The sequence below is a fragment of the Dermacentor silvarum genome, chromosome 10 (assembly GCF_013339745.2).
Source record: "Dermacentor silvarum isolate Dsil-2018 chromosome 10, BIME_Dsil_1.4, whole genome shotgun sequence".
NCBI lineage: Eukaryota > Metazoa > Arthropoda > Arachnida > Ixodida > Ixodidae > Dermacentor > Dermacentor silvarum.
Genome location: NC_051163.1, coordinates 7,379,176 through 7,405,900, shown reverse-complemented (window position 1 = coordinate 7,405,900; position 26,725 = coordinate 7,379,176). Strand labels below are relative to the sequence as shown.

Sequence of the window (26,725 nt, the reverse complement as noted above, 5' to 3'; positions counted from 1 at the left end):
AACCTCGTGCTACTCATGCAAACGTTTCGAACATAATTTCCGGCCATCCTACCTATCCCAGAACGCCTCGCTGCTTGAGCGCTTTCGCTGTTCATGGCGGTCTAGTGCGGTTGGGTTAGTGCTGTTGCGAGCGTGGCTAAATAAACGCTGTTGACCGATACCACCGAGAAAAAAATGGGCTGCGAAGACGAAGTAATGAAAATCGCCAAGCGTTTGGACAAAATGGCCTCTGGGTCTAGCGACGTAAGTGTTCATTGTGCTTCGCCGGCACCCCTTTACTGCCGCGCGGTCGCCGCTTGTATTTGGACCCGTACCGCTGGTCGTGGCTAATGGGATAGCGTTTCTGGATCTGCTGGGGCGTCGAAACCAGCGTTGTTGTTGAGAATTACTGAGCGCACCCATCTACATAAGCGTCCGTGATGTGCGGCTATATTGACATTTCAGCTACAACAGGCGACGGCGGGAAGCGATTTGTAAAATTTGCGTGGATGCAGTTTGGAATTTGTTGTTATAGCGATTCACGTTGTGCAGGACCAGACGCAAGCTTTGGATATCCTCAAGAATCTGCAAGAGCTGCCAATCACGTTAGAGATCCTCCAGGTAACGCAGTTTCATGATGTAATTTCTCATCTGAAAAATCATGCTGTTTGCTGATCCCCATCTGTTTATTTCACGCATTATCGGGGGAATCAATGCAAGCAAAATTTATGAGCTCGATCCGGGCGAATATTTATTTTACAGCAAGAATTCGTCTGTGACGTATTCGTGCGTTCCCCATCTCAGTGCGCGGGCTTGCGTTTACTCGCGTTTTGCAGCGTCTTGATCAGCGGTGTTCGTAGTTGTGCAGTTACCGCTCGATCCGTGGTTTGTTTTGGTGAAGTGGTTTCATTAGAACAGCAGCGAAATACCCCAAGCTAAAGTTGCGGACGTACATTAACTGAGCGAAAGCTTTAATTCATAATTCGTTGAGAAGTCGGCGTTTGCAGACGACTTTTCTGATGCTGAGGGACACGACACTCTGTGCAAGTTTCCCGGCTAACGAATTTGAAACGTGAGAGTATTGAGGCTGCTGCGAAAAGGACCCAGTTTAGGTTTCGAGTCTGCCCGTACAATAATCATTCTTTTGCTAAAGTACAGAGAGTTGGGCTCAGTACCGTTCCTCGTGTATGGAGATTTAGAAGGGCGTTATCCACCACCGTGGCTTAGGGTATATGGGGTTCCGCTATTTATAATTTAATTTTGAAGATGAAAGAAAGCGAAGGCAAAGGTTAAGCAGGGGACACATGTCCGGCTCAGCTCCCCAGCACTTGCGGAACGAGATAAAGGGACATAAGAGAGAATGAGTACTATAGTTGCATGCACACATAAAGGTGCATACCGAGTACATAAATGGTGGCTGAGACCTGTCGACTTGAGGTACTCTAGCAATTCCCACATGGCTTTCTGTGCCAGCAGCATGTGTGACAGTTGCCAAAAACCTTTGCTTCTGAAAACTGTCGTGTTCAGCCGGTTTAATGCTGCCCAAAGAGGTCCACGCTAGACATTCGCGCAAGGGTTGCGCATAGGTGTGTCGTCCATTCCAATGAGAATCGAATAAGCCTTTGTAAATGCTACTCCGAGCCATAGGCAGCACAACAATTTTGTACCAGAACAGAAATTTTTTTTTTATGACAGTTGCAGCTTTCGGGGATATTTCAGCGTATGCAGACGACAGTTTAAGAGGTTAGGAGAAGACCATGTAGCCACTGGTAATCAGGAGTACTGTGCTGCGGCATCTCTCATGTGTATTGTGTAGCTTTAGGATGTTCAGTCAATTCCATGTGGTTGTATTTCTTTTTCACATGGCATATTTGTTATTAGTGTTGCCTTTGCTGTCTTGTGACATGGTGGGTTTGTTTTAATATCCGCTATTTCATGTTTGTAGTCCTCAGGCTGCACGTAGACAGTCACTCCCAACCTGAAATTTCTCAAGATATGTGCCAACTCATGTCACTCCTTGTTTTAGCGGACGCGCATTGGCATGACAGTCAACTCGCTGCGCAAGTCAAGTAACGATGAAGAAGTGATCACGTTGGCCAAGGTTCTCATCAAAAGCTGGAAGAAGCTGCTCTCAGGGACACCCAGCTCCAAGGAGGCCCCTGCCAAGGAGCCCGAGCCCAAGCCAAGTGCATCCGCCAAGCACTCGGCAGCGACTGCTGGCAGGCCCAATGCCAAGCAGACCTCCTTCCCCGCTGACACCACAAATGCTGTGCGGCTGAAGTGCCGTGAACTTCTGAGTAGTGCACTCAAGTGTGAGGGTGAGTGCAAGCTGAGGTTCGTGCTTTACGGGACACGAGTGTCTGCAATGTACAGTAATGGTCGAATGAAACGTGAACAAGAAAGCAGAATGCCTTATGCTAGTAACCTGTGAGCACGATGCAGATGCCAAAGATGGAACAGAAATCATAATCATGCTATCATACATATTGGTGGAAACAGAACCGAAAGAATATGTATGATAGCGTTAAGTGCGCCGTGTCGCAGAAAATCTGGCGTCGGTGTGCGATGTTGGCTTTTGTGGCTGAGAAAATCATCCCCAACCACCCCGACCGTGCAGGCAGGCCCTCCACGTATTGCAAGGTTTTGGTGAACAAAAATTGAATTTCTCACAGTGAAATCTGCAGAAAAATGGTGAAGTTCGACTTTACCATTCGCCATCAGATTGTTTAGCATTCGGCGTCAGATTGCAATTTGAATATACGAGAAAACGTAATTCTGCTACGAGGAAACTCCCCCTTTTCCAGCATTTCTACCAGACCTACAGCAGCGCGTTCGGGTACTTTACTTGCGAAAATGATATTGAGATGGCGCTCGGGGGGGGGGGGGGCATCCTCGGCAGACCAAGAGACAATTGAACATTTGGTCCTGCACTGCGCGAGCCTCACACCAGTGCCCATAGATGGCACCACGCTACCGCTAGCACGGCTTCTCCCTCCGCGTTCCATCTGGCGGTGGCGGCGGTGACCAAGTGGCCACAACCAAGAGTTGACTTAATGAGTGGTGGGCCATAGTGCGCGCACATTAACGGTCAAACTTGGCGTGTGCTTGATATTGATAGTGTGTGTGAATACATTTGTGACTATGCGTATGTGTGCATGTAGCTGATATTTGTTACCTACCAAGGCCAAGGCATCGCTACTTTTTCTCGGTGATGCCCACCCGTTACAAAGGGTGAGGCCAATAAATCCAATCCAAGGTCAAATTGGAACTTTGCCTGCAAATTCGTTTTGGACATGCGCACGCGTCGGTGCAATGGCAAACAATTAATAAAATAATTTAAAAGGGTGCTAGGACCTTCACATTTTTAAAATAAAGCCACTTATATTGCCCCTGGAAAAATGTCTTCCCAGCAATGCATTTGTTTAAAAGTGAAGCCGACTTTAAGGGGATCAATGTAAGCTTGGTCTTTGTAAGCTGGCTTTCCCACGTTCTGTGTAGCAGTGAATGAAGCCTACTTGCTGGATGCGAACGGGTTCCAATAACGCTGTCGCGTTCTACTCTTAAAGGCGAAGCTTAAATGTCCTCCAATTTTTCAACTGTTCCAGTTTGTATAAATGTCGCGTCTGGTACATAAAATAACTACATGGTGAACGTAGAAAAATGGAACGTTTATTGCTTGCTCTCAAGTGGTATATATAGGAGGTTGATGACGTACACGTCACGTGACCTAACCGATGCTGCTAGGTTGCCAGCCGAAGACACATCATCATCTTCCCCCTACAGATTGAGGCGGACAGGGCTCTGCATCCGCATAAAAAATGCGTAACTTGCGGCGATCTCATTGATTTTTGGCACATAATAATCCTGTAAATATGCGATGCCTTCTTGATAGGTAAGGGTATTGACTTGCCTTGGGCGACATCATCCCTGAATGACCCGTACTGACGCGTCGGGCAACGAAGATATCAAGATGGCGCATTGCTTCGTCTCGTCTGTTATCTCTTGCACTTCCAGGTATGCGTCGAGTCAAATCTTGTAGGTCGTCCATGTATTATCGATGCCATGAAACACGGGTGGTTTTCCGAGGCTCATTTTTCCCTGCTGAACTTGATACGTCCGGCTTTTTCCTCGTCGCCACTGACGTCGCGTCTGGTACATAAAATAACTACATGGTGAATGTAGAAAAATGGAGCGTTTATTGCTTGCTCTCAAGTGGTATAGGAGGTTGATGACGCACACATCCTGTGACCTAGCCGATGCTGCTAGGTTGCCAGCCGCAGACACATCGTGTACATGTGTGCATTTTATGCAGATATGCCTGAAGATTGCGACGTGGACGACCTGGCAGCCAAGATTGAGGAAAATATCCTTTCTTTATTTAGCTTTGACGTACGTTGTTGATCATGCTAACAAGGTTGGCCTTTGGAGTTCAGTTGTTTGCAATTCGGTGCTTGGTGCTCGCTTTTGAAAAAGTTTTACTTAACTGTGTTTTTGGAAACCTGGGGTAGTGATATGGGTCCATCACTTTTGAGGCTATTTTTCATTTTAGAGATAGGTACAAAAACAATATTTTTCCAGTCATTATTACTAGCTACCCTGCCTCAGATAAAGTTTCTTGCTTTTTCTGTGCTTAGAAATGTGCCATGCATGATAAATAATTGCAGTTGCCACTGTTGTTTCTTGGTTGCCTTGACTAAAAGCAAGCATTTATAACGAATTTGGTGATACAAACAATAAATACAAGAACCGGGTGCGAAGCCGTGTCTCCAACCTGAAGGACAGCAAGAATCCTGCCCTGCGGCTTAACGTGCTGCATGGTGCCATCGAACCAGAGCGCATTGCCCGAATGACTGCTGAGGTAAGTGCCCACTTTGCATCTCCTTGGGCTCTGTGACGTATGGCAGAGGAAGCAGTAATAACAGGCACTCTCTGAATGGGCTCATTTTATGTAAAAATGGTGCAGATCCCACGTACTGTAGAAGTCTGCACAGACAAAGCTTTCGTGTCCACTCCCACAGTGGGACCATGTTCACCTCGGTGGACGGCTCCGCACACAGTCCGACCATGCACCGCGTCCAACACAGTGGTAAACCAGTCAGACAAGATGCCGCAAAGAAAGATTTGCTGTAAGAAACGCGTTCAAGGCACTTTTCGTCATAGTGGGGAACACTATCACAACACAAATGACAAAACCACAGAGCATGACAGCAGCACCGACTGCGCTCATCTGAAAGGGACATATCATGAAGCATCGGTCGGCAGTACACAGCACGATACTTCTTTTGCAAGAAAATCTCATTTTACACACCCACGTAGACGCTCGCACGCAGAAAATTAGCATATCTGTTGAGCCTTCTCCTGCTGTTTCAGTTTTTTCTTGAGAACAGTATAAATTGCCTTCATTAGCCTACATTTTAGTGCAATTAGCATTAAAATGTCTATCGGTGTTTCTAACAATTTTTGCACCAACATGGGTCACTGGATAGTCCATGATCAATTGTGTAGAGCATCGGGCTGCCGTGCCGGGAAGCAGTATCTGCCATAGGGTATGTGCTGCTCTCGGATGACAAAAAAAGCCCTTTAAAATTTATACCGTGCTTGGCAGAATCAAACCCACGTCTTGTCTGAGTACATACCGTATTTGCCGGTCTATAACTTACACCTTTGTACAAGACGCACCCCCCTCAAAACGGCAGTTTTCCGGACAAAAACGTATATAAATCGCACTGGTGTATAAAACGCAGCTGTTCATTTGGTAAGCGATTTAAAAAATTAACATGACTCCGTGAACGCGGGTCACGTGGAAGTGTATGAGCGCCATATATTTCCACTCGAGGCACATTTCTGCCATCATAGCTGCCGCGATGTTCTGTATAAAGTGCAAGGGCGATAACATCGTCCCTGCGCGCCGTATGCTGTATGTGCGAGGGAAAGCGTGTGATGGTGAGCCGAATCGCGCACAAGGGAGGAAAGCGGAAAGGCAACGCGGAAGGTAGGGGAAGGGTGGCTTGTACTCGGGTAGCAACTGCGTTGTTTGCGCAGTGGCGCACCCTACCTTGACATCGATCTGCAGGTGCGACGACTTTGGGATCGGTCGACTCACGGACGGCCTGCCGCTGCTCACATTGCTGTTCCGGCCCTTTTGCACAGGCACTCGGGAACTCGATCACGAGAAGAACCCGGCTCTCAATCGCACGCACCGAACCTGTACACAACCAGCGCGCTTCGCGTGGCCATTACATCGAATCCGATTTTGAGGACAGTTTTTTCAGAAAAAGAACGTACATACGAGGGGCGCCTGCAAAGTTTGTGGCCTGACCCGGACGTAGTGACCGTGGGTCGAAATATTGCAGTCAGTTCTCGACATGGTCTCCCCTGAGGGCTACACATGTATGCCATTGCTCTTGGAGCTTCATTGTTCCACTTTGGTAGAACGTTTCGTCCTGCTCCTCCAAAAAGTATTACGGCGTCCATGACGGCTTCATCAGAAGGAAAACGACTTCCATCAAGGTGCTTTTTCATTTGTGGGAATAGGTGGTAGTCCGAGGCAGCGAAATCAGAGGTATAGGCCGGGAGCTGAAGTAGTTGGAAACCACAGGAGTGGATTGCAGTCATAGCAACAGCCGATGTCTAAACTGGTGCATGGCCCTGGTGAAACAGCACCCCTTTCCGGAGCATCCCTCGCTGTTTTTCCTTAATTGCCGACCTCAGACGACGAATCTGAGCTGCATATTAGTCACCGTTGATGGTTTGACCTTTTGGGAGTAATTCCAGGGGAATTACACTCTTGCAATCCCAGAACACTGATGTCATAACCTTGCCAACGGATGGAACCACCTTTGCCTTATTGGGGCGGGAGTAGGTGGGATGTTTCCACTATTTCAAGGATTCCTTTGACTCGGGACGAAAGTGATGGACCCAGGTTTCATCCATTGTAACGAATCTCTGCAGAAAAAGATTAATATCAGCTTCAAACAGTTGTATATTTTCTGCAGAGTGAAATTATCTCTGACGTTTGTTCTCCGATGTCATAAGTCTGGGCACCCATCGGGCCAAAACTTTGTGCATGTTCAGGAGCTGTGTTAGGATATGGCCAATCCTCTCCACTGATATGCCCACACATTCTGCAATTTGCCACTGTGTGACACGTCCATCAGCCATTACAATGTCTTGCACTTTTTGGACATTTTCATCTGTTCATGCTGTTGAGGGACAACCTCTGCGCGCAGCATCTTCAATTGATGTCTGGCCTCGATTGGCAACCCACTTTTTCACCGTAGCATAAGAAGGCGCATTGTCCCCTCATGCCTCCAGCATTTCCTTGTGAATTTTTTGTGGTGTCAGTTCTTTTTTCAAAAGGTATTGAATGACTGCTCGCTTTGTGAATTTCTCCATTTCCATCCTTTAGCTGCGCGACGTTGCTTTAAACCGCTGTACATGAAACCAAAAAAATCAAACTAAATCCAGGTTGCTCATGAGACCACTCAAATAACTGAATAACATATTGCATTGCAAAACAAGACCACAAGAAAAACTTTTCAGGCACCCCTCGTAAGGCGCACCGTTCTATAAGATGCACCGATGAAATATTCAGAAAAAAAAAATGCGTCTTATACACCGGAAAATACAGTATATTCACGCATGATCCACGCGCAGACTTAGCGGCGGCGGCGCCAGGTGGTGCAGCGTGTCCACAGAGAAGTGCAAGAGAGGAGCCTGGCTGTAGTAGACGCTTAATATATGATGCGTTTTGGCGTTGGCATTACACTGCATTATTGATAATCGCATTAGTGTCGACGGTCATCCTGAGATGGCTCCTACTAGAATTTTTTTGTCTAGTTTTATTGGCTGAATGCTTGCAGAAAAACAAAAAACGCCTTTTGTTTCTGCGTGTGGAATTGGCCCAAATGCATAGCAAACATAATATGAGACACCATCCCACTGACTGCTCCACATTTTTTTTTTTTTTTTTTTTTTTGACGATCGGCGTCGAAGCGAAAGCCTGGCAACTGCAGCACAACACCAACCAAGTACTCCGCATCATAGCAAAAAAAGTCCATCAACTGATTTGTTTCTTAAGCTAACTGCGAGTTACTATTTAACCAAACCCTTGTTCGTGAAGAATTCGGCTGCTCATTCGAAAAAATTTACGCCTAATATGAGTTTTGGTATGATACAAGTTTTTCAGAAGTCCAGGCCCTAGTCCGTTAACTTACAAGATGATAAATTTCGAATGTCGCGAATCGCTTTTCGCACCACGGTGGATGATGTGGAAGAGGTCCTGGCGTGCCGGTAGCACCAGGCGTTCGCTGTTACGCGGCTGGCGTCAGGCAAGCAGAGCGGCCGCATTGATGTGCCGGTCCATTCCTGTTGCCAGGGCGACCTATGTCACTCCGCCATGACTCCACCCCCACGGGTCCCCCCCCCCCCCTCCTTCCAAACAAAACAAAAGGATCATGCCACTTTTCAGCCACCTTCAAGCGCCTTGCAACTTCCATCAGGAGCCAGCAATCACCCGCGACCCAGTCTTGCCGTGTCAGCAAGATTGGCGACATTCTCTTCCGTTGTCTTCGGTGCCAGATGACAATTCAAACCTTTTGTACCTTTGCACCAGTCAGATCGCACAATACGAAGTAGCTTGCCCACCGCAAATAAAAGTAAACAGATTCCATTATCTTGTGCAAATTGTGTCCTTATTGCTGTCAGGCAGCAGCTAGGACGCAGCAACAAAAGAAACTCGAAATAACCAGAAGGATCTTGAAATGTTGGCCTTGAAACATGCAAAGTGTGCAGCTCAGTGCTGCCAAAATGGGCGTGAAACAAGCGTACCAGTGATTAAAATTCGTATCAGTCAATAGAAGCGCTCCCTGCTCGCCATGTGACTGCAGTACCGAATTGCGACGTTAGTGTCCCCTTTTCACAATCATTTCTATTGTATTTATTTCTGCTTTGAGAAATACAGTGCTGCGGCTATAGCCTAAATCTCTGATATCTCTATTGTACGGTGATACCAAGATGGTAGCGCTAGACCAACAGAAAGCCACGCTAGCATAATTGGCTGTGCGAGAGCACCTCTTCAAGCCCGATTTTCTTCTCAATTTCGAAGACAGCACACTGAATAAGTGCAATTTCCTGAAATTCGACTGTGTACTTCCTCCGTATATTTCGCCATGACATAAAGGGAGGTCTTAGGATTGCGAGAAAAAAAAATAAGAAAGAAATCAGAAATTTTGAGCAAGTCGGGCATACCATTTCTGCGTCCCCTCTTAATTCCCCGTCTCTTTTTTTTTTTTCTTAGATTCTACTGTACATTCTATCGCGTTCTTAGCATTGCATGCGGAGCTTGGGCTTGTGCCTAGCATGCCTTGTAGCTTTAATTAAATTAAATTCTGTGGTTTTACTTCCCAAAAATCACAATCTGATTATGAGGCACGCCGTAGTGCGGAACTCCAGATTAATTTCGACCACCTGGGGTTCTTTAACGTGCACTAAGTTCGCGGTACACGTGCATTTTTGCATTCTGCCTCCATCGAGATGTGGCCGTTGTGGCCGGGATTTCATCCCGCTTAGCAGCGCAAAGCCAAAGCCACCAAGCAACCATGGTGGGTGACCTTGTAGTTTTTGCTGCACTGCAAGTTGATTTTGAGCCATAGCACAAGTACCAGAGTTCTCTTTTGTGAATCGAGAGTAACCTTGGTGCATTTATTTTCGTGAGCAGACTTGCCACATGACTGACCTCTCTGCACCCAATCTGCAGGAGATGGCGAGTGATGACATGAAGCAGCTGCGGCAGCGCCTGACCAAGGAGGCCATCAACGACCACCAAATGACGACGACTGGTGGCACCAAGACTGACCTGCTCAAGTGTGGCAAGTGCAGGAAGAACAATTGTACCTACAACCAGGTGCAGACACGCAGCGCCGATGAACCCATGACCACTTTCTGCTTCTGCAATGAGTGCGGCCACCGGTGGAAGGTATGCTGGAGCTACTGTTATCTATGGGATATCACTTTTACGGATGTTTTCACTTCTGTATGCCAACGATCCAGCGGGGTGCCTCATTCAAGCATCGAGGCTACTGGTTCTTCCAGTGAATGCACACCATAAGTCACATTCCGATAAGTGATCAACTGAGAATACAGCCCCTAGAAGCAGTGAGGATGAAATGTTTATGAATAGAAATTTCTTTCACCTGCACAGCTCACTAACGTGAAGTTATGGCCTAAATGTGTACATATTAATGTTACTATTCTGTGGGATTATCTGGATTAAGCCAGGAACATCTCGATGTTGAGAATTTTTCTGATGCTTCTGCCTGAAGCTTCGAATGAGTAGTTATTGCGCGAATACATTTAAACCTCCGTATAACAGTCACTAAAAGTGGCAGTTTTTGTTATAGTGAAATTTCATTATGTTGTAATTCGACCTTTTATGCCATTAGGTACTAGGCCAATGGATTTTTCTTACACAGAAGGGGCTGTGACATTTTCTGAATTATCGGGCAATTGGAAGAAAGCAAACTTCCTTGAACAATGCGCAACTTCTGTGCGTGCTTCGGAAAATACAGGTGGAGTTGAGTGGGTGTGGTGTGCAAGGAATTGGATGCATAGTGAAAAAGGAAGGTGCCATCACTGTAAATTGGTTCCATGGCGTGATCCATAGCGCCAATGAATATATGCTGCACATGCCAGAACATTTGTTGTCTAAGCCTGTGGCTGCATTTGCATGGGTATTATTATTATTATTATTATTATTATTATTATTATTATTATTATTATTATTATTATTATTATTATTATTATTATTATTATTATTATTATTTTCATTATTATTATCATTACTCCCTTATTATTACTATTATTATTTTTACCATCTTGCAAAAAGCACTTCTTCATGTTGTGTTTATGAAAGTACAGTAAGCAGCCGTGCATTTGTGGCCACTGAAAAAAAAAGGTGGCAGTGACGTGCTGCTTTTGCAATCACATAGAAGTTGCTATTGTTTGCTCATACAACATCTTGTCGCTATTCATATTTTATCAATCTGCAACTATTGTAATGTGCTAAATCTAAATAGTAAATTGTACAGTTTTGGTGAGCCTGTCCATTATTTATTCAAGTTTTAACGGACATAACCTGCAATTAATGCACATCTGTTTCTGCGTGCAGTTTTGCTGAGCCCTGGACGACGGTGGACACATCTGAATTGGCCAAACAAGCCACAGCGTTTGGCCAACACAGCATATCTCAGTTCATTATGACTCTTCTTTTTTCCCCTGCTTGGATCATGTTGCATGCTCAAACGACACCTGCATCATCTGAAAAAAAAAAAAAAAAAAAAAGATGATGTAGTGTTCCATCCAAAAAGAAAAAAAGGGAAAAAAAAAAACAGCTGTTATACCCCTTCTCTCATCAGTAAAGCTGAGCATCCGTTGTTGAGGCCCACAAGAGTGCTGGCTCTTGGATACCCATGCACTTGTTTGGAAAGCGCCCAAGCCGCACTTTTGAAAGCAAACCGAAAGTGCAAGCCACCCCGAAACAGCAAAGCGAATGAGTGTTTTCATTTAGTAAGTGAAGCAAAATGTGTCCATCTGTGAAATCATAGTGCTTCTGACCGGACCATACCAAAGCAGTTAAATTTTGGGCCACATTGTTGCAATCCCTTGCGTCCAAAAAAACTGGTCGCTGTAGGGTTCCCCACTGTTCTCATTTTGAGACCAGTGGGGGGAATGGTTGCTGTAGATACCAGTCGAGGACGCGACAGTGTCACTCCTTTTTTTGTCTTTAGCACCCTCAGCTGAACCACTTATAAGTTGTTGTTCTACTGTAAGAAGCTTGTTATGATTTTCACATGCTTGTCAAATCATCCCGGCACCATTCAGTAATATAGTTATGTACATTACTTTATTTGTGTGTGTGTGTTCTTGTGTTGAGCATGGCAGTTCTTTAAATTATTCGGCTTGCATGCACTGATAGTCACTACATCTATCTTACTTTATTCACGGTACATGCAGCTCTTCTGTTGCACTATTCTACACACAGCTGCCACAAAGGGCGGGGTTCTGCAGTATAAGCACCAGCACTGGTAAAGTGCTTCATCCTGACAAGTGTTAGCTTGGAGCAGCTGAGAACAGTGTCACACAGAAGGCTGCCCTCACTCACTGCTGTTTACCAGCAAGCATCAATCAAAACAATGACGTAGCAGGTGCTTGCACAGTGCAATATATATTTTGTTCTTTCTTTTTATGGGGATGCAATATTCTCACCCACATCCATGACTTGTCTGAATAAAGCTTAAAATTTATGCACACAGCATTGTTGATGTGCACTTAATGCATTTCAGCTTTGTTTCAAGCTTGTCTGCATTATGCCTCCAATGGTAATGAGTAATTTGTCAAGACGTGATGAAGGGGGCATTTATATTATTACACAAGAAAACTTCCTTGTCATTTGCTGCCTGCGTTGCAGAAATCGTGTAAATATATGTGAAAGTCTTTAGGGGAGATGCAGCAGGCCCGTAGCTGGGATGTTGTTGCCAGCTTACATTGTGCATTTTGCTTCACCATATGCCATAGCCAGCCCCATAGCTGGAGGGGGGGGGGGGGGGGGGTGTTCTCCATCGGAGCTCCCGCCACCTCGCTGCGCAAAGAAACTTGTCAACAGCTGCTCACCCAGTGCAAAACTGAGCAGATCTTGCCGTGCCCATGACCTACAGCACTGGGTACATTGGCCAAACTTTTTATTTTGGGCTCTGAGTAACGCTGTTTTATTTGTATTAATAAAATCTATTGAGACGAATTGTCCGTATAAAAATATTATACTATTAGGAAGATTAATCTCAAAACTAAAAATATGAAGCTATTAATAAAATAGTATTTAAAAAGTCGCAATTTACATACTGCGATTTTTACCGAAAATAATTACTACAAGATAGGTGCTTTCCTCAAATAGTCAAGGCCTTCAGCAAGTGCCTCCCCCCCTCCGAATAAAATTCCTGGCTACGGGCCTGGCCATAGCTGTTCCAATATGTGCAATGATGACTGCAATGTGGTGACTATGGCTTTGATGGTCATTATCACAATGGTCGTCATCAAACAGCAAGGCACAAGGCCATTGTTTGCCTCTGTAACGTGGCAGTGTTGGCATATGCTTATGTTATATCCGAAAAGAGTTGTAGCAGGATGACCAAAAATTTGAAGTCCTGCATGTGTGGTTGCTACTTTATTTCACTTGTACAGCGCAGTGAACTCTCCAAAAAATAGCGAGCACTTTCTTCTGTTTAACTTTCTGAGAAGTTTCTTCTGACTTTCCCTCCATCGTTTAGCATTGTGATTCAGTAATTTGCTGCTGTATATCTTTCGCATGGTAAGCAACATCCATTGAAATGGTGAGACAGAAAAGCCATGCAATTCTTTATGTGCACCTGCAACTGGTTCCACCCATTTCATAAACTGCCACTTTTTTTAGACTGCTGTTTTGTCAAGGACCATTTCATCAAAGAAGGTTATCAAATCCTTGCTGTGTCTGCACTTCACCAGTAAAAATGATAGCCTCATTTTCAATGACAATGGTAATTTGGCTATTCATTATATGTGCAAATCTTCAATTGTGGCAGCTGTGACATCACAGAAACAGCTTTCTTGTGTGCACCCATGAGCAAAAGTATACAGACCAGGGATAGCGCGATAAAGCCGATTTTTTCAACTGCCTGCGAATGCAACTTGAAATTGAGGACTGCAGTCCAAATTTGGAATTGCGAACTTTCCAGTGTACTCGTCAATTTCAGTTTAGACATGTTGTTAGTTACGAAGAAATTCATTTTTTTCGGGTCGTATACTTTTGGTCAATGGTGTACATTTGGCTATGACACACAAGTAACGCTCATGCCCACAGCTTTCCTGCCAGGTTTCTTATGCACGTGATGGCTCTATTTTTTGGCAAAAGTGGTGCAACCAGCATCTGGTGGCTCTCAAACAACTGCGACATTGCTGGCTCTGCACGCTTAGCTTCTGGTGGTTTCTCGAGAATTGGCAAGAGGAACAACTGACAGAGGACCAGCTAAAAGCTGTACTGAGGAGCTAGGTGCTGCCATTTTGGCAAGGGAGTTGATGATTGCAAAGATTTTCAGTAACCACAGAAGCATCTCTATTGGCAGTTTTTCCAAGACTCCTTCTCATCTACAGAAAAATCAATATCATCCCCATGATGGCCCACCGCATTTCACGTATGACGCCAAGCAGCACAGTCGATAAATATTGCAAGAAGTGCTTCCCTTATTTCTAGCACAGCACCTGTCTTCCTCACTTCTTTGTCCCACGTGGCCATACAAGCAAGACATAGTCATCAACAGTAGTAAGTGAACAAAAGCCAAGACAGGTTTCCTGCTCAAAACATTGGCTCCAGGCTGAAGTGTCCCTGGTTCATCCAAAATGCTAATGGACAAATGCGACTAAATTGGCTTTGTCTAAATTGATTAGAAATAATTAGTACCATGTGTCCCAGTTAACATTATCCAAGCTCTTAATATATATTCAAAGTCGCAGAGCAAGATGTGACTGTATAAGCCTAGGCCTTCCGTCGTCACAAGTCTAACGATACTGTGCACCGTGCTTTTTAAATCTTTTTCTTTTATTGCGACAGCAATTATATGGACACTCCAAAGCGGATTTCTGCCGTCGCCGTGAAGTTCCGTGTGACGTCAACGGCGATGAAATCGTCGCCGCGCTCCGGATGCTGTATGTGCCAGTGAAAAGGCGCGAGGGACGCGCGCTTTCACGGGGAGCGAACGCACGTCGGAGAGCAAACGCGCGTTCAGCGCCGTGCTCCCCGAAGGGCTGCAGAATTAAGCGTCTCTTTCTTCCTTTACAATCGCCATATATAGAGAGCAAACGCGACTTCTGTCGCGCGAAAGACCGTGGGGGGGACGGGAAGGAGGGGAGGCGACGTTTAGCTGCGGCACCAAATGCGTATTTGGCGAGAAGGTGGGTAATATTTCTGACCTCGTCGAAAACCTCCGAGCCGCCCCCAGAGGCACCGGCAATAACCGGCAACAGTCGCCAGCGCCGCGCGCGTTCGGTGCGAAGGCGGGCAAAACACCGACAGCGTCGATAACAGTTCGGCGCGTTAATTGCTGGTGCTGCTGCGTGTCCAAGTTTATACAGCTGATAAAACCACTATCCTTACTCCGTATAGCTCTCTACTAATTTGCTATCGCAATTGATGCTTCGCTTTTCGGGCGAAACTGCGACATTTTTTAACAGCTTGGTTAATGTTAGCTGGGACATTCTATATATGTTATCAAATCAATCTAGGCAGAGCTGTAGGGCTGGCAATTGCCCAGTTTTAATCGGCACCAAGCCCGTCTTGTGCCTGCTGACATATGATGCGGCCATGTGTCGCACGGCACAGCTTCAATCGCGATAGACCCCGATCTGGATCGAATTTCTCAGTCGTGATTGGTACCTTTGTGCAAGCTGAGGAAAGGAGTCGATCAACAACATCGAGCTCGATCGCAATCAAAAGTTGCTGTTTGACAACGGTATTACGCCCCTTCGAGGTTATCAGCGCACCGCCCAATCTGGGAGGTCATGCCCACGTGGTCATGCATGCTGAATATACGTTCTCGGTCGTGAATCATTTCCGGACGAGCAGTAATGGTACTAACGGCTGCTTACATAAAACGGCCATCCGCGGAAGAATGAAAAAAAGAAGAAAAAAATTAAGGACACCTAAGCATTTCATACGAGTTGCAAATGCGAGAGCATCAATGTCCAATTGAACGCCGCTGAGTGGTTCTTCGAGCTTTGGGCTGCGATCGAGTAATGTACCATAGCGGTACGTGCTGCCCGATCTCGAGCAAGCAGCAGCAGCGTGCGGTGCAAGTAGTAAGTAAGTGGTTCATGTGGAAAGGGAAATGTTGACGCTATCTTCTGCAGCCCTTGAGGGAGCACGGCTCAGCGCCAACGGGAAGGGGTAAGTGGGGGAGAAAGGAGGATAGGGTGGAGTCGCCATGGCTGGGCGAAGCAAAACCGGCAGGCTGTGGCGGCACGTATCAGGCCGGGATGGAAGGCCTTGGTGTGCTGCAGAGACTGCAGGGGGTGTTGTTCCGGGCCTGTTAGGCCCGGGGTGGGATGGGAGGCCGCGAGGCCGTCCCACTTACAAACGCCGCATGTCGCCGACGTCCTGCGCGACGAGAGACCGAGGAAGCAGCAACGGCCACCGAGACCGGCAGGCGCGCGCAGTACAAGCCCAGTGGGGTTAAGAGTGTGAGAGAGAGAGAGATGCGGACTGCGCGCCAGCTTCCGAGAACGAGGGTGACGTGGCGTCGCGGTGATACCCTCTCCCCTCACGCAGCACCGGACGCGCTATGACAGCAACCGCGAGCGAGCCATGGCGCCAAAGCCCGAGATGTTCCTACATTTACAGTTTTCTTTTGATTGTTATTCCTCGTTCTGAAAGGCGCGGTAGGAAACAATGACCACGGCAAGAGTGTCACATTAATTATTAGTTAAAGTGCTGTGCAAATAGCAAAATTTTTGGTGCGCAGCGAATTCGAATATTAAAATTTGAGTGCGAATCGAATATTTTTCGAATAGTTCCAAAATAGATTACCGAGAAAATGTACTGCAATACTCGTACATGGTCAAAAGAGCAATTTAATGCACAACTAGTGTACTCCCACATAGTTGTTCCTAGAAAAAGGAACACTCCAATACAGAATGGATGGCTACAATTGTTGAATGACCGAATGCTGTCATGGAGGAAAGCGAGCTGCTCAATAACATGTCCCGGGAGTAGACATGCTCTCCTGCTAGTAACAACTGCACCGGACACCGAGAACAGGCTCTCGCTAGACACGCTTGTGGAATGGTATGGCCGCCTTGCAATGGGTGTTCTGTGGATGAGCCAGCAAAGAGTAAGCTCTTGCGCCTTGCTCCTGCCACCAGCGACACGAGTCCTTTCGGTGCAGAGTCACATCGTGTAAGTACGTACATTCCTGCTTCTGCTTGTGAATGCTGTTGCTGGCTTAGAAGGGTGTCAAAATTATTCCGCAAGGAGAATTGGTTTGCGCGTGTCATTTAGAAGCTCTGCAATTTGATTTTGAGCGAATGAAACCGTTATACAGTCAGCAGTCAGATTTTTCGCTGGGGACCGCGAAAACGGCCGAAAAATTGGGCAGTCCGAAAAAATGAATTAATGCCTTTTACTGCCCCCAAGGGCACAAATCACCACAAGCACGTCCGAAATAGCTATGAAGACCTGCCAGTACACTTATTCGGCGTATCGGTGCTTGTACTGTGATAGTGCTCGTACCGTGTTCCGTGACAGTTGCCCCATCCCACTCACGGTATGCTTCACCGCTTAACGCTACTGTATTGAGGCGAAGCTGACTTTCGGTATTTATTTTCCGGTAAAAATTTGGTTCGAATCGAATAGCAAAAAAAAAAAGAGAAATAATAATAATAAAAAATAAAAAATCGAAAGTTCGAATATTCGAGCACGCCTAATAATTAGTATATGAAACTTGATGGACCACTTTTAAAGTTCCCGGCAGTTCAGTGCCAGTTATTGCTAGTGCAGAACCGGCACGGAACCTCCTGCACGAAAGCTGCACTATTTCTCTGACGAGTACAGGGAATGTTGTGAACTCATCTAATGCCTCCTTTACTAGTAAAGGAGGCACTGACTCATCCTTAACGAAGCTTGCACAGAATCAGAGTGTACTATCGCGGCGTCCGCTGGACTCGTGGGTAGTTAGGGTCACGGTAGCGTAAAGTTGGTTCTTTATTTTATGGTAGCGTGGTGACAAGCAACGAACGAGCCAAAGCGAGTCCGATCACAAGCCGACAGCTGATCGCGGTTGAGTTCGTTCTTTATTCTATGGTTGAGTACGAGTGTACAACCTAAGCGACGTTCGCACGTTTGTGTATTCGACGTTGCTTGTAGGGAAGAAACGCGTCGCAGTCGCGTTGAGTGTGCTAGTGTCGTTTGCACAAGTAGGAGTAGCAACAGCCTCAATGGCGCACCACCACCATCATCATGGTGACGGCGGCGATCCATGCGGAGGCCACGGGGGAGCCTCCTCGCAGGGGCCCGAGACGGGTTTGCAGTACTCGCTGTACTCCAAAATAGACCTTGACAACGTGCAGTGCCTTAACGAAATAAAGGAAGGGTCCGGCAAGTTGGTCTTCAAGCCCTGGGAGGAGAGACTGGATCGCGAGAAGGCGAGTAACCGCCAGGTCATGCCCTCGGTAAACTGACGTCGTATTATGTCAGTGATGGGTCGTTGTTGCACGTTTTTGTCGCAGTCTTACAAGGTCCATTTTACTTTGAACCTCGGTTGATGTCACAGAATACTGGCAGAGATCTAGCCCCTCCCGGGAGCCTCAACCACTGACTGCTGCATAGCGTTCCCGAAACTCCTTCAGGACAAGCAATTGGAACAGTAGCATAGAATCGCGAGAGAATCGAAGTTTATAAAACATTGGGAACCAGTGGTAGCATTCGGTGGCATTTTATGACGATACGTATAGTAGTACACTGGGACGTATACTGACGTGCGTTGAAGTCTGTGGGAGTTTCTTGGCCCTTTTGTCACTACGAACAAAATCACTATGCTGTCGACAGACGTTGTATTATTTTCCACATTATGCCTGTACCGCGCAGTGCGCGGACACTGCGACGCAACTCTGCTGACTCGTGCTAGTGGAAAGTTGCTCTATCACGTCGTGGGCGTTGATCTGTTGGAACGGCCTCCGTTTTCTTATCCAAGCAACTGATGAGAAATCCGAGCCCGTGCCTCTTCCTGCGACTTTTCATGCAAGCGTTGAGCACAGTCGGTATCTATTAGACGCTACTTTGTTGCGTTTCTGTTAACTGGCGATATTTAATTAAGTTCATCGTCTCCAAAGGACAGAAAGCGTTACCAGGAAGAGTTAGCTTAAAACACGCCCTGCGTCCACCGCAACCTAATTGTAATCATACGAGAAACTTAGATGTCATTTGCGCACTTTAGAAATGTGCGACTACATCCGGTGCCAAATGCAACTTTTACTTTATTTTTGTGAAGGTAACGGCGTGTATATCTGGGAACATTCCCGGCACTTCCTTTGTCCTGGACTTGGGACGCAGAAGCACTAGATTGCAGACAGTGGAAATGCGCTTGAATCTTCGCTAATGGGGGGTAAAATTTTGATGCAACATCAAAACCCACACGGCAACATTGATTGTAGACAGCAGAATGCACTTGAGTCTTGCAAATGGAGGGTAAAATATTGATGTGACAGCAAACCCCACATGGCAACATTTTTTTTTAGCTTAAAAGCATACCAGGCCACAGATACAATTAATATTGGATCTGAAGTAAAAAGGTTCATCACATAAGTTCTAGCAGGTAAAAAAAAAGGGAATTCTGGTTTCCATTCTAGAAAGTTTCAGAACTGTGGAAACTGTAAAATGAATGTGTTATTTTCTGAGTAGGTGGGAAGTGCAAATATCACATGAACTGCACAAGGACCAGTCATGTCCACTGCTTACAATATATATATATATATATATAAGGCAGTTTGCTGTTCTTAAGATTTATTGAAGACCCTACCTCAAGCTGTAAATGAGAGGGTTGCCATTTTTAGACAGTAAACAAATGTGTTGACATTTGCTGTGTGTTACACCTGTGTGATGGTACACATGCAAGATTTTTTGTATGTTTTGTTACTGTATGTACTGAAAAGCACACTATTTTACTGGAAATTCAACACTTGGATTTAGAGCTATTTACGTTCCTTCACAGACTTGCTTTCTTGTCTCCCTTACATACCAAGTCTATTTTATTTAATGCTGCATATGGCATTAGTAGCTGCCTGACCTTTCTGCAACAAAAACCATTGAAGAGCATGAAGCCCACACTAAAAAACCTCTCTAGTTTCTGCTGCACTAAATCTATAACAGACTCCTAGACTCACAATGTAACTTGTAGGCCAGAAATTTGCTGAGCTGTGTTTAAGTATGTCCACATTTAAGTAGTGGACATACTTAAACACAGCTCAGCACGTCCACGTTTAAGTATGTCCACAAAGAAATGCGCCTTGATCGAAAATTTCTGTTGGAGAGAACATTTTAAATACCTCTCCAACAACTTGTCAGTTTTCTTTTTTCTTCGTTGTGTGCAATGTGTAATAAATGGTAACGTCTTATCTTTTCACATGTCTTATAGGTGTATAGCTTTCAAAAATAAATTAGTGATCACTTTGTTATGTGCACTATTCCATCAGAACAAGCCTTCAGTGTAGATCATGTCTTGCAGCAGCCAGTGTCCCATTGTGCTGATGTGTTTGACAGCTGCAGAAGCTACACTGTACATGTAGCAAGATGCTTGGTATGAACACCTAGGCATGCCAAATTTGAATGGCAAAGGGAAGGCACACCACAGCAGAGTGTTGTGTGTTGTTTCTACCATGTCTGATTGTGTTCTGTGCTGCATTTGTCAGGCTATCATCTACCGAATGGCTAAGATGCAAATCATGTGACCCACAACCCTGTTTTCACACTTGCCTGTTTGCAGTACGTGGACAGTGATGCAGACGAGGAGCTGCTCTTCAACATTCCGTGCGTACCATTGTCGAGTGAGGCAGACAGGCCTGCCGCCATCTTGTTCCTGTGTGTGTATGTCTTGCAGCTTCACTGGTAATGTCAAGCTCAAGTCCATCCTCGTGGTGGGAGGTGATGCCGGCATGCACCCTTCCAAGGTTCGCATGTGAGTAAAACAGCGCTATGCATCTACTGCTCAGTAGGCGACATTGTAACCTGTTGCGATTTGAAAGGTTTAATGAGCAGTCAATGACAGACACATGCGATATAGTGTCCATGTGTGTCACGGCGTTCTTGTGCATAAACAAGCTAGCAAGCTATATTTTTTACAAGACTTCCAGCTGGGTCCTGCTTCCAGCTTGAGAGGCATTGCACATTATGTTTGGTAACATTTGTGAATGTCACGTGAGATTTTTGCCCGCTTTCACTTTTCAATGTATATCTCCCTCCCTGTAATGACCTTCAAGAGAGGGTTAACAGTATTTCTAAAACAAAAAAAAAAATGCCCGACGACCTTAACCACTAGGCGACTGAGCTGTGCAGAAAAGCAAGCTTGCCGATGTTGCAAAAATGCTGACACATGATCGAAGATGGGGTATTTGCCTGCACGCTGTGTTATACAGCTGTTTTTAAATGTGCATTCAAGAGTATTGCTAAGTGGAATGGTAAACTAGACTTGTAGAATGTGCAAATGGCCAGTCATACCACGAGTGGAAGCTTTATAAGCCCGAAAGCCTGCAAGAAGGAAAGATGGGCAACGTCATACATTTTGACAGCATCTGTGTGATAGTAGTTGATGTTTACCGACAAACAATGATTACATGGAATTCTAAAGGAACTAATCAATAAACATAGCTAATTTCACTAACTTATCCTGCTCAAGAAATTTGCAGTTTTTCCCGAAAGGCGAAGCATGGATGGCAATAGCAAAGTATTGCACAACTACACCAGGATATCTCTAAAATAGTATTTTTTGTTCCTCTTGCACTTATCACGAATATGAGCGTGCCTATGATTCAGAGCACTTCAGTATTTACACACAATGATTTCTTACGTTACACAGTAATAAATCATTACCTGTGTGCATGCCCAACGCCTCCTAAATAGACTATGCCTGGAACGTCGCTCTTTTTCCCATAGAGAGGTCCCTGCCGCGTGTTGTCACCAGGCGCCGTGCGAGATCGCTCGCCTACCTACTGGCTGGTCACGTGACGCCATCGGTGTAGCCAATGGCGTAGCTCGGGAGCAGCCGGCCTGCGCGCTTTCCGCCGGCGGAGAGCAACGGCGAACGCAAACGGCGAACGCGGAGAGCAACGGCGAACGCTGTCCGCCGGCGAACGCAAAGCAGCGCTTGCAGACGCTTCCGGCGTCACGCCACGACGCATCTCAGCGAGCGCCCATGCAGATCCACAGCAAATTGCGTTTCCTATAATTCCTAATGCGGTGCGATCGCATTTACATGCACTGCGAAAGTCGACTTACGCGTCTCAATCCACCCCTGCCTGGTGCATGAATGTAACGCGCTTTCCTAGCGCATTAGGCCCGTTTACACGGATGCGATGCGCTAGCAAGTTGATGTGATGCGATGCGATGCGCCGGTTGTCGCATTCATGTAAACACGGCTACTGGCTCTGCAATAACAGACGGCGAAAAACATCACGCAAACCAGCGCAAAGCTGGCGCGCTAAGCCAACGGCTCCTGCTAAGCAGACGAAATTACCGCCATTCGTGTGAAGCTTTGTTTCCCGTAAAAAATGAGTTTCAAGAAAGTCGACTTTATTTCATTTACGAATTTGTTATCTCACAACAGCGATACATAAACAACTTGAGTGTCGTCGTCTGCATATAGCAGCGGAAACAACGCGCGGTTGACAAGGTGTCGTCTGCTCACGGCAAGCCAGCTCGGCTGCTCGGCTCCCGGCTGCCGCGCGCCGGCATGTTTACAAGGATGGCCGTCAGAGGCGCTCGCCTACCTACTGATGGGGGAGAGAAAAATCCGAGGGTAGGGCAGCGGGTTCATGGCTCATTTTCCAGGCATAGTCTTTTTAGGAGGCGTTGGCATGCCATAGGAACAAAGTTCATACAAGTAACTTCCCATATGTTTTGCAGCTTCTTTGTGTGAAAACCTTTAAATGTTTAAGCATATTAGCTAATACACAGACTGCAAGAGGGCAGGACGCACACAGAAGGGCTTGTGCGTCTATATACCATGTTTTTCTAGATGGGGTGTAAAAGAATAGCAATGGAATGGCCAGCTAGCACTGTCCGCACGTTGTTGTGCTCCATCAAAACAAAGCTAAGTGCCTTTCAGGTTCAAGAACCGGCCACAAATGACCTTTGATGATGCCCGCGCAACACCTGAGCAGGAGTTTGAGCTGCAACCTGATGCCAGTGGCAGCTTGGAGTACCCTGTCAGGTTTGACACTTTCCCCTTTCTCTTGTGGTTGGTTGCCCATCTCCAGCATTGCTTACAGAGAGGAATGTAGACTGTAAGCCGGACTGTGCTGGCAAGCCTTTGCAGAAGCCAATCAGGGTGGGGGGTCACGCAGGGCTGTAAAGTTCTCCAGCGTGCACCATCTGTCGCTCCACTTCCCGAGCAACTTCGGGAGTGACACGACACGCGTCTACTATATCGGCCTGCACGGAGAGTACACAGAGGTAGGTCTGCGCCTGGCAGCTGTTGCAAAACTGCCTGCCCACTTTGCACTTCTTATCATTTCATGTTCCAAGCAGTATGGGGCTCACTGCTTATAATGACACCATTTGTAGGTATTACTGGTCGTAACAGTGAGCTTTCAATTTCCACATCATATATTGAAGGTGTGTGAAATCAATTGATTCACAGTGATATAGAGTAGGACCCATTAAATATGTTCCACATATGCCCGGGAAAACATATTATGTAAACATTCTGGACATATCAGCATTGCAGTGACTAGGCTGTGGTGGAGGAATAATGAGGAAATTGTATTTGAAGGTTTTAGCCATATACAGTTATAACAGTCGCATTGTCGAACATAGCATCACTTTGTAGTGAACTCCACTGTATAAGGCCAGTGGAAGTGCCTGCACCTTGTGTGTAATTCCATATCCTGTTGTTCCTTGTAGCTTCTCTGCGGGAGAATACACACCACTTAGAAAAAAAAAATGTGGGCCGTCTGCTTTGTGTAATTCAAGCGAAAGTGTTGGCCAAAAACTCTAGAAACAGCAGAGGCCGTATTTGCTGGCTGTCAGGAACAGAAAAAGGAAGTGCACATGAGGGTGGAACTAAGGCAAAAAAAAAAATTAAAGCATAGATGGCAGGCTCCGCTGTAATCTTGCGCGTGGCTACAATATCTCTCATGGTGGTACGTCCGTGAGGGGTGCATAACTCTGTTTGGCAATGACAACACTTTGAATTCATAACAGAGTCACAATTACCAATGCTGTGTGAGAATTCACCAACACATACTGGAGAACCAGTATTGTGCATTCATTTAACGCCATGTGTATTTGGACCAGTTAATTCACTTTCAAACATGCAACAACTTACCTGAGATGGCACAGCAGCGATTGTTAGCCTGTGATGTGATTACGAGGTTTGCCGGCGCGGTTGTGGCACCTGAACTCACTGGAGGTGTAATGCCATCTGTGTGCAGGCTCAGAGGCAAGGCGTGGTGTTGTGCAGCTACGAGAGTGCTGCTAACCCCGCCGACCACAAGGTGCAACAGCAGCAGCGAGCCAACATGATGATACAGTAATAAAAAACAAAGTGTGACAACTTGCTTGCAAGGTGTTCACATCTCCTTGCGCTGCCCTCTGCAACATCTCTTACGATAGGTGCAGAGTGTGTCTGGTATTAAAAGGAAGCTCTAGCTCGAGGCCAACTCTGATTTCTGTATTAAAATAGTACATGCAAAATGCAGAAATGCTTTCGTTGGGTAACTGCTCCACCGATTTGAATGAAATGCTGTGCATTTGCAAGGAAGTTAGATTCTAGCAACTGTAGAAAGAAGAATTTTGATTTAGGACCTTTACTTTTTACAGAAATTGCCGTGAATTTGTAACATTAAAGAAAATTGAAGCACAAAGTTTACAAGTCTGTAACTTTGCACCAAAAACAGATATCACAGTTCTGTAAACTACATGAACAAAATTGGTATTTGAGTGTGCCACTTACGTGCGGTTGCTAAAATATTACGAGGGTGTTACTCACAAATTATTGCTATATTTAAGAACGCTGTATAACAGATCAATTTTGTACGCTTTAAGTGTTTGAAAAGGTGCAGTATCCCACTATTGATATTGTTATTTAATACTGAGTTACAAAGCTTAAAACATGGTACATCTTTTTTTTTTTCACTTTTCAACTATTTTAAAAAGAAATGATAGCCTAAATAGAAAATTTGCTTCCTGCAGTCACTGTATTTGCACTTTTTCTTTTAAATGCAACAAACCTCATCAAGTCCAGTGCAGTGCATGTCTAGTAAAACGATTTCTCAGTTACCTTTCTAATGAAAGGTTTTTGATTGGTGTGGACAGAGTTACGGGCACTCAAATGGTTCTGCTGCTGCCACACCCTCACGGTCCTCACATCACTTGAAATTCTCTCAAAGCAGTGCCACCATGCCCACACGGATTGCCAGCACGTCAGGCAGAGCTTTTGTATTGGCATAGTCTCAAAGCCGTGTAGCACGATGCAGAAAACCTTAGTTTCGTTGGATTGGTATAGTTATCCACCAAATGGCGCCTTTGCTACATCAGTCATGAGATTTAGCTGTCTGTGCTTCTGCCGGTGTCACCGTTTAGTTGTGACTTTAGAAAGTGTGTGGAATACCAGGAAGTCGAAGCAGAGAGCATTAGCCTTAAATGTTAGCCTTAAATGTATTAGCCTTAAATGTATTAGCCTTAAATGTTGATGAGACTACTTAGCATTTGTGTGCATATATATATTGAAAAGTGTTGCAGGGTGCTGTTAATATGTCGCAAAACAGTACAGTCGAACGTTTTGTTCTACCCACCAGACTACCTCAGCACCTACGGTGTTCTGCTGCTGAGTACAATGTTACAGATTGTCCCTGCCACGGCGGATACATTGCAACAATGTAGCTACACAAAAACGCCTGCCTTTCGAAATTTTGTGGCATGCTGTGGGAAAGCCGTGACCCTGAACCAGCAATCCTCAACACTGGCTAAGTGTCCTACCTCCTTGTTCATATATGTGTGCGCCACAATGTTACTGTGGAGCTTTCCAATTTTTGGGCACCTAGTGGCATGGAATACCTGCACTGCCTGTCCCTCTGTGATACAGTTGGTGGCTTCAGAGGAACTTTCAATGTGATACCATGCCTAACCAGCAGCATGCCGCTCCCTACTACACTTCATTAGATTTGTAACATTGGGATGAGCCACATCCATATCGGGAAGAGGTCTTGCTGGCACTGAATACCCTTAATTGGGATGACTCCCTAAAAGCATTTCTCTAGGTGTGTGCCAAACTTCTGGCCAAGTTTCCGTCCATGCAGGGAACGGTGCAGTGCTTACAATAGTCCCTCCTCGACCTAAACAGCTCCACAACATCGGGAAACAATGAACCTGACGAGCGACTTTGCAATGTCCACCTTGTCCGCAATGTCAGGATATGCACTGCTTCGATGTGCTCCATGGCGGAGGCTGTGGCAGAGCTTGTACTGGGTGAAGGCGAATTAGTAGCCTTATAGCAGCAGCCAGGCATGCAGTTGACATGCAACTGCCGAGCTTAGTGATTTGGCAAAGTATCCGAGCTGTTCTTGCGTCAATCGCAGCTGTACCTTATAATGATGCTGGCTTCACACATCTTATACTTTCTGGTTGGCCAACACCTACTTACAGGTAGCCAAATTATGGTCTGAAAGAAACTGTTGCACGTGTTTTCCATCTTGGTCATCACAACTGAAGAAATTCGTATGCTGGCAGGCAGCGCTGGCATGTACATGAAGCGTGATAACATTCGTGCCGGCCAGGATCATGAGTGAACGGTGACAGTGAATCCCTAAGCCACGATCACGTAGACCAAATATTACTGCTCAATGAACATTGCAACCTCTCAGAACTCGGTGACCGCTACCACAGTGTTATCTTCAGATGCCTTCGACAACCTGGTGTGTTTGAATCATTTTTGGTAACCTTTAGATTGCTTTTGAG

At 45.8% G+C, this 26,725-nt stretch overlaps 2 protein-coding genes across 4 annotated transcripts; both read left to right on the top strand.

Annotated features, from left to right (window-relative positions):
* Window positions 1-72: 72 nt before the first annotated feature.
* Window positions 73-11,884, top strand: LOC119431078 (transcription elongation factor A protein 1). The gene is made up of 7 exons (XM_037698535.2): window positions 73-243; window positions 532-600; window positions 2,006-2,297; window positions 4,292-4,342; window positions 4,683-4,837; window positions 9,737-9,955; window positions 11,147-11,884. The coding sequence occupies exons 1-7, from the start codon at window positions 175-177 to the stop codon at window positions 11,153-11,155; spliced, it is 864 nt and encodes a 287-aa protein (XP_037554463.1). The 5' UTR covers window positions 73-174; the 3' UTR covers window positions 11,156-11,884.
* A 5,920-nt stretch (window positions 11,885-17,804) lies between these two features.
* On the top strand, window positions 17,805-24,323 carry LOC119431364 (PITH domain-containing protein CG6153). Of its 3 annotated transcripts, XM_037698849.2 has the most exons (6): window positions 17,810-18,201; window positions 20,538-20,581; window positions 20,652-20,729; window positions 22,875-22,979; window positions 23,113-23,221; window positions 24,202-24,323. In XM_037698849.2, exons 1-6 carry the CDS (start codon window positions 17,995-17,997, stop codon window positions 24,301-24,303), a joined length of 645 nt encoding a protein of 214 aa, XP_037554777.1. In that variant the 5' UTR covers window positions 17,810-17,994; the 3' UTR covers window positions 24,304-24,323. The 3 variants fall into 3 exon arrangements, with proteins under 3 accessions (XP_037554780.1, XP_049513583.1, XP_037554777.1); XM_037698852.2 differs by lacking the exon at window positions 23,113-23,221 and having other exon boundaries at window positions 17,805-18,201; XM_049657626.1 differs by lacking the exon at window positions 22,875-22,979 and having other exon boundaries at window positions 17,808-18,201.
* The last annotated feature ends 2,402 nt before the right edge of the window (window positions 24,324-26,725 follow it).

Bases quoted from the DNA above. Each gene is read 5' to 3' on its own strand.
- LOC119431078 (XM_037698535.2), top strand. From the start codon at position 175: ATGGGCTGCGAAGACGAAGTAATGAAAATCGCCAAGCGTTTGGACAAA. The intron at 2,298-4,291 runs GTGAGTGCAAGC...CATTTTATGCAG, and splicing joins TAGTGCACTCAAGTGTGAGG to ATATGCCTGAAGATTGCGAC. The intron at 4,343-4,682 runs ATATCCTTTCTT...GACTAAAAGCAA, and splicing joins GGCAGCCAAGATTGAGGAAA to GCATTTATAACGAATTTGGT.
- LOC119431364 (XM_037698849.2), top strand. From the start codon at position 17,995: ATGGCGCACCACCACCATCATCATGGTGACGGCGGCGATCCATGCGGA. The intron at 18,202-20,537 runs GCGAGTAACCGC...GCCTGTTTGCAG, and splicing joins AGAGACTGGATCGCGAGAAG to TACGTGGACAGTGATGCAGA. The intron at 22,980-23,112 runs GTTTGACACTTT...GGGGTCACGCAG, and splicing joins AGCTTGGAGTACCCTGTCAG to GGCTGTAAAGTTCTCCAGCG.